The sequence below is a fragment of the Lynx rufus genome, unplaced genomic scaffold, assembly GCF_022079265.1.
Source record: "Lynx rufus isolate CCGP_SWC_20201006 ecotype Redwood Valley unplaced genomic scaffold, mLynRuf1.p SCAF_7, whole genome shotgun sequence".
Taxonomy (NCBI): Eukaryota; Metazoa; Chordata; class Mammalia; order Carnivora; family Felidae; genus Lynx; species Lynx rufus.
The window spans coordinates 123,909,908-123,917,251 of NW_025814889.1; the positions used below are offsets into that span (position 1 = coordinate 123,909,908).

General features: G+C 46.1%; 1 protein-coding gene across 1 annotated transcript in view; it reads right to left on the minus strand.

Moving 5' to 3' along the window:
* The window catches only part of NT5DC3 (5'-nucleotidase domain containing 3), a 63,095-nt gene extending 55,751 nt beyond the window's left edge, over positions 1-7,344 (minus strand). Inside the window, exon 1 of the mRNA XM_047066789.1 lies at positions 7,082-7,344. Coding sequence (XP_046922745.1) covers positions 7,082-7,280 — 199 coding nt within the window. The 5' untranslated portion in view covers positions 7,281-7,344. The remainder of the gene's footprint in view (positions 1-7,081) is intronic.

Consider the following 7,344-nt stretch of genomic DNA (forward strand, 5'->3'; position numbering starts at 1 on the left):
TCGCTCTGAACCAGTTGGACAACATGCGGCTCCCTGTGGTCAGTACCAAATGGTTCACTTCCAACGGGGTATCAGGAATCGACAAGCCAGACTGAATGCAAAGAGCTTCCAAAGTAATGAAGTCAAGGGGAGGGGCAGCGATGATGCATGATCACCATCTTCATATTTAAACAGCTATCATATGGGAGAGGAATTAGAATGACTCTGTGTGACTCAAACCCTCCAAAATAAAATTGGCAGGCTTGTGCTCATATGGCAAACTCAAGCAGATGCCAGATGGCCACTAATAAGTGCTATGGAAAAACGGAATCCTTCTTCCAGCAAAGGGATGGATAGATTCTATGACCTCGAAGGGTCTCTCTGCTTCTCTTCTAATTTAGGAATTTCTTTCCTACCTGAAAAATGTGGAAATTATTACATGGCATGTTTCCCCCTGAAATCTTTTTGCTACTTCTTCCCATGGCCACAGGATCATCAATATCTTACACCAAAATAAAATGAGACATTTAAAAAGTACCTGTGACCATTTTTAAGATACACGGAAAGGTAAAAAGATACTACATCCCCATCATCCAGTTTAGGAAATAAACCCCTTAAATCTTCACCTGCATTCTCTTCCCACCAAAGAGGGTAACCACTACCCTGACTTTGGTGTCCATTATTCTCCTGCATTTTTGACTTTTAGCACATGCATGCATATCACTATAGGTGATCTATAGTATCTTTTATGTGTTTTCAAGCCTTTAAAAATTAGTATACATGTAGGGGCGCCTGGGTGTCTCAGTTGGTTAAGCGTCCAACTTTGGCTCAGGTCATGATCTCAAGGTCCGTGAGTTCGAGCCCCGTGTCGGGCTCTGTGCTGACAGCTCAGAGCCTGGAGCCTGCTTCAGATTCTGTGTCTCCCTCCCTCTCTCTGCCCCTCCCCTGCTCGCACTCTGTCTCTCTCAAAAATAAATAAACATTAAAATTTTTTTAAAAAATTAGTATACATCTGCAACTTGTTTGGTTTTTTTCATATATATATACACACACATACACACACACACACACACACACACACACACACTCGGTGTTGTTTTTACAAGAGTCATCCATGTTGGCATATAGGCACAAGTCTTATTCAGGAGACAACATACATTTTCTGTAAGTGTTTTGGGCTGCACCCATGGACCATACATTCTGTTCCAACTACTCCACTCTAATGCCCTAGCACAAAACGAGCCCCCAAAAGTATGGAAATGAATGGGTATAACTGTGTTCCAATACAATTTAATACATGAAAATAGCAAGCAAGATCTGGCCCATGAACTATAGTTTGCAACTCTTCCCATAGTAAACATTATTTTCTTTCGGTGTCACTACAGCATTTGTCTGATATGAACACCTTTTGGGTTTCTTTGGTTATAGCATTTGCCCCAAATCTCTTTTCTCATTCTGTTAATTTCAACCTTTCTTTGTTGGTGAATCTCTTATAACAGCATCCAGCTAGAATTTGTTTCTTTTATCTGATCTGACAATCTTTTAGTCTGAGTTGATCATGATTACTGACATATCTGGAATTATTCCTACTACCACATTTTATGATATTTCTTGCTTTTTCTCTGTTTCTTTTACCTCTTCTCTCCTACTCTCTTTTCAACTTATTTTTATATTGTCAATACTTATTTAGATTTACTCACATGTCTACCAATACCTTTGCTTTCCATTTGGGACTGAGTTGAAGGTCTAGCCATCCAGGGAGAGTTTCCATTTGCATCTATCAGGAATCCCAGGACATTATCACCTTGGGACCACTTTTAGTTAACTTCTCAGTTTGATTAACAGACCATGCAAGCAGACTATATTCAAACCCAAACCCGTATGAGGACCAGCCTGATTCCAGGGTTACAGGGAGATTTCCACAACCTCCCGACACACACAGGGAAAAACGTAGAGCAGAGACCAAGATATCCAAGTTTCCCTGTTGTCTTCCTGCATGGAAGACATGAGATTTATGTCCTGCCTGGATTTATGAGATTCAGAGAGGGAGAGACAGACAGACAGAGACAGACACAGAGAGACAGGCAGAGAAACAGAAAAAGAGAGAGACAGAGAGAGAGAGACAGAGAGAGAGAGAGAGAGAGAGAGAGAGAGTGTGTGTGTGTGTGTGTGTGTGTGTGTGTGTGTGTGTGTTCCCTCCCACCAAGCATAGCCAATAAAACCCAACAGGTGCTCCCAGGACAGTAACGCCTTCAGGGCTGCTCATCAGCCTCCTTTTTTAGGCCCTGAAGACTCCTTGAAGACTCATGCATTTTAAAGACTCTGATAAGCCTACCCGTAACAAAGCTTTTTTGACATGTATTTTCAACATTTCCGTAACCACATCTCTCAGAAGATGGTGGAACACAGTCTGAGAAACACTAGTCCCATCTTAAAATTACCTCATTATTATGAAGCTGTTTCCTTAACCCACTGCAGTTCCTTGAGGGAAGGGTTTGCACTTTATGTTTATTCTATATACACTAAGCTTATACGACTGTCCTATACACACAGTCCTTACAAAATGCCTAATTTTTGAATGAGAACGAAATGCCCTCAACTGAGAACTCTGAATAAAATCCTTCAACACCCTGTAAAAGCTTCTAACACTTTGCACTAATCCCCACACTTCTTTCCACAAGTTAATACACTTCACAGCCCCAGCTAAGCAGCCAAACGGTCTGGCTCTACACAGACCGGCTCTGAGAAGATGCCTGAAGGGGCGGGGGCACTGAGCATCCGAATCCCTTGCTTCTCTTCTGTCCCAACCGGCAGCCTCACCTGACACAGGTCAGGGATGAGTTCCAGGAAGGTGCGCACGGGGCGGGGGGTGCATAACAGGAAATCACAGACCACAACACAAACACATCCATCCCTTTAATTACAATCGCACGATGATTTCTTAGAATTCACCATTCTAGGACACGGTTTCTTGAGCCTGGCCTTACCGACACCTGGGGCCGGATTATTCCTTGCTGTGAGGACGCTGTCCTGTGCATTACAGATTGTCTAGGGGCATCCCTGACCTCCTCACACTGGAGGCCAGGGGCAGTGCCTCACCCCCAGGTACGACGAGCCAACAGGTCTCCAGACATTGCCAAATGCCCCCCACCCGGCCCCGACGCCGGTGGAGACCCGCGGCTCTGCAGGGAATTTTTGCTGGAGGTTATAAACCGGTATTTCTTTTCCTAAAAATACGAAGAACCATTCCTTTGAGCTGAGTTTGACAGGATGCATAAATATTCTACTTCCAAAATCTCAAGTTTAGAAAAAAAAAAAAAAAAGAAAGACAGCTCAAATGAGGGACATTCTACAAAGTACTTTGAGGACACTTCTTCTCAAAGCTGTCAAGGTAATCAAAACCTTGAGGAAAACTCAGAGAAACTGTCACCACCAAGAGGGGCCCAGGGAGACATGAAACTAAATGCAGTGTGCTGTTCCGGGTGGGATCCTGGGGCAGAAAAGGACATTGGGTTAAAAACTAGGGAAATCTGAATTAAATATGGACTTGAGTTAATACTGATACATACTGACAATGCATCAACGTTGGTTCACCAATTGTGACGAATGTGCCACAGTCACGTGAGGTTGGGTTTACAGAAACCACATGATTTTTCTGTAAGTCGAAAACTGATCTAAAAACTAAAGTTTCCTAAAAAACTTCTTAAAAACAAAAATGGAGGGGGGAAAAAGAAGGGCGGGAGAGGAAGGGTAAATAAAACATGTAATGAAAATCAGCTCTTCCCTGAGCAGACCTCATTCTGGGAGAGCCTGCAAAGGGCTTGTTTGCATCAGCCAAGAGATCCCATGACCAGAAAGCAATCATCAGAAAGAGAGAAAAAAAAAAAAAATTTATTTTGTCCTTTCATAAATTGAAAAAAATAAAAATAAAACCACATGTTTTTGTCTGAATAGCCGTATTTTTTCTGACCTCTCATTCCTACAGACACAGTTCAAGTGTCACCCCCAGCAAGGGTTTCTGCAGCCCCTGGATCCCTGAGCAGTTCATCTGCTCTGGTGTCAAAGCCCCTGGGGTCCGTTGTTTATGTCCCCCAAGCTGACTGTCACTTATCTGTTTACCAGTCTCCCCCCCACGTGACAGCAGTCCCACGCTGGGCGTTGGCAGGGACTCACCCACGGTGGGCCCCTCGCCCTCAGACTTGCCCATCTGTGAATCAACAGCCGTTAAGCCCACTGCTAGGTACCTAATAAATTCTTGGTGAGTGAATCAAGCTGGACATGTATATTCTTACAGACCTCGGCTAATGGTGGGTAGGAACGGTGCAGCCCCGGACAGGGAGAGAAAGGAAATGTCAAACGTTAGTCCCTGTGTTCTCAGGGGTGAGACAGGGACCTCCTAGGTATGTGCCAGGGGCATGAAGGCGGGATGGGGCACACCGATATATGATTCCCAGACCTGTAACACTTGAAAAGGCTTACACGTTGTTTAGTCCAGCGGCCTCCTTCTACAGAGAGACATCCAAGCTAGAGCGATCAGGGGGCTTGTTCAAGGCCACGCAGCTCGTTTGGCACTGCCCTAAGCTGAAGGGTACCTAGACTCGAGCTAAAGAACTCATCTCCACCCCTTGCTAAGTGTGTGTCTAAAACTGGAAGTTACTTACTAATGAATAATACTAGCTACTGACTACTATACAGCTGCTGTGTGCCAAGCCCACGCTAAAAATCCCCACATTATCCCCAGATCACTGGTGAGGAGACTAAGATCAGAGAGGAAAGATAACAAGTAACTTGCACCTAAGACCACAGAGGTATTTAAGTCTCAAAAATCTCTGAGCTCTCATACTCCACAATTTCACTCTGATTATCACACCCCAAAACCCAAACTCTGGCCTCATGCTGATCTTTATCACCCAACACTCTAGCTGTCTCACTCGGCAGGCACTGTTCTAAACACCTTCCATGGATGGACACAATCATTTCTCACCAAACCCTAGGATGAGGTACTGCTGACATCCCCATTTTACAGATGATGAAACTGAGGCTTCATGAAGAATGGCAACAATTCGACCTGTAGTTTCTTATAAAACTAAGCATGCAATTACCATTCAACCAAGCAATGGCATTTAGACAAATGAAAACATGTTCACACAAAAACCTATATACGCAAATGTTTACCGCAGATTCTTAATTGTCAAAAACTGGGAGCAACCCAGATATCTTTCAGTGAGTGCAGTACAGTTCAGCGGTGCACCACGGTTAAAAAATGGTTCAGCTGTGGTTCATCCACTCCATGGGACGCTACTCAGCAATAAAAAGAGAACACACATGGACACAACACACACAACCACTTGCACGCTCAGTTACGCTCAGTTAAAAAAGCCAATTCCAGAAAGTCACATACTGTTTGATTCCTTCTATATAACATCTTTGAAATGGCAAAATTTTTGAAATGGAGAACAGATAATGCCCCAGGGACTGGAGAAAGCATTGGCGGGAAGTGGACATGGCTATAAAGACAATGTGAGAGATGTCGCTAATGATATTCCGTATCTTAAGAGTATTAACCGCAGCACCGGATTCTTGAACCTGCATATGATAAAACCGTATAGAACTAAATACACAAACACAAGTGAAGTCAAAGTAGAGGGCTCTGATTAAGATCTGTACAATGTATCAGCATCGACACACTGCTTGAGATACTATACTATTCTTTTGCAAAATGTTACCACTGGGAGAAACTTGGGTAAAGGGTATGCCAGACCTCCGGCATCAATTTTTACAACAGCGTGTAAATATATAATAATTTCAATTTTAAACAGTCTTGCAAGTCCCAAAGCAGAGCTAGATGATCTACATCTGTTTCATCTAAGATCTGCAACGTCCAGGATCTGGAAAGGCACCCTTTTCACCATACCACACAGCCACTTCCAAATGCAGTGCAAAATTTAACTCTGAGCAAAGGAAAACTAAGAAGCCCTTTTTTACAGAATTCTGCGTTGCCAGCCACTTTGAGCTCTCTCAGAAAATTATCCCAGTTGGTGAAAATCAGACCCTTGCTTTCTCTCATTAAACTGACTTCTGGCCAAAAGATTGAAAATGGGATCCTACCAAAAGTTCTCTCCCACCAAATACTTTCCTTATCCACGCTACCCCACCCCACCGCACTGCCACCATCAGTCAGTACAAACATTTCAGTTCTAAATCTTCCTTGAAAGTAGCAGCACCAATGGCTTAACACTGGCCTTTAATACCAGGCCCCAAATGGTCAGCTGCTACAGAAAAGTAGCGGAGCACAGGAAACGGGACAGAGGGTCAGGGGCTGAGACAGACCCCAGGTCAAGGTGTGACCTTGGCCAGGTTCCTTAAACTTGAGTCTGACTTTTCCCATCTACAGGATGGGGATGTGGCATCGTCCCTCCGAGGTATGGGAAGGATTCAGGAGGACCATCTATGTGCCTGGCACTAGGATTTCCTCGGGCCTCCCACCGCCTCTGCCCATTTCCCTCACCAAGCTGATTTTATGTTCACCTGCCAACAAAGGAGTCACTCCCTGGAATCCCCTCCTCACTAAGGTTGGTAGATAACCCAGAACACTCTCAACTTGGACCCCTCCTATTTCAAACACGGCAAAAAAAAAAAAAAAAAAGGAAAATCGCTTCTGGCCACCGACAGCAGCCCAGCAACTCAGCTCCAGAGGCACTCGCCGCCTGCCGGACTCTGGCTGCTACTATTATTACTCTCCGTTATTAACAATACCTAACAGTGCCTGGGGGTGACTGCCTCCTAAGCGATATCCGTGGAGCCCAAAGCGCTTCCGATGTAGATTTCTGGCTACGAATCGCCAGAATTTATAAAACTGCTTTCCCGACAGGAGAAAGGAAAATTGTAAAGTTTCTGGAGGTGCATTTTTCCGCGTTTCCCGGAATCGCACTGCGGGGGAGATGTCGCCGCAGTTGGGACTGGGGGAGACCGAGGGTCACGACTGGAGGGCCCTGGAGGTCAGCAGCGGGACCCGCGCGGGTGCGAGGGTGCCCGCTCACCCGCTGACCGCCTGAGACGGGCCCCTAGGCACTGGAGGTTCTGCGGGAACCGCCGCACTCACCTTCCGTGCTCCTCTTTGCCTCCCGGTAGCGCTCCCACAGGTAGCCTTTCATGTCCGGTGCCGTTCCAGGTGCTGTGCACAAGGGCCGCGCGGGGCCCGCGCGCCGCCACCCCCGGGCCGCGGTCCCGCAGGCGCTCAGCAGAGCCGCCGCCGCCCTCGCCCCGGCCCGACGGGCCACAGCCGCCGCCGCCGTGGCCATGCTTCCCGCTGCCCTGCTGCTGACGGCGCCCAGATACCGGAGCTCTACCCGCGCTCAGCCAGCC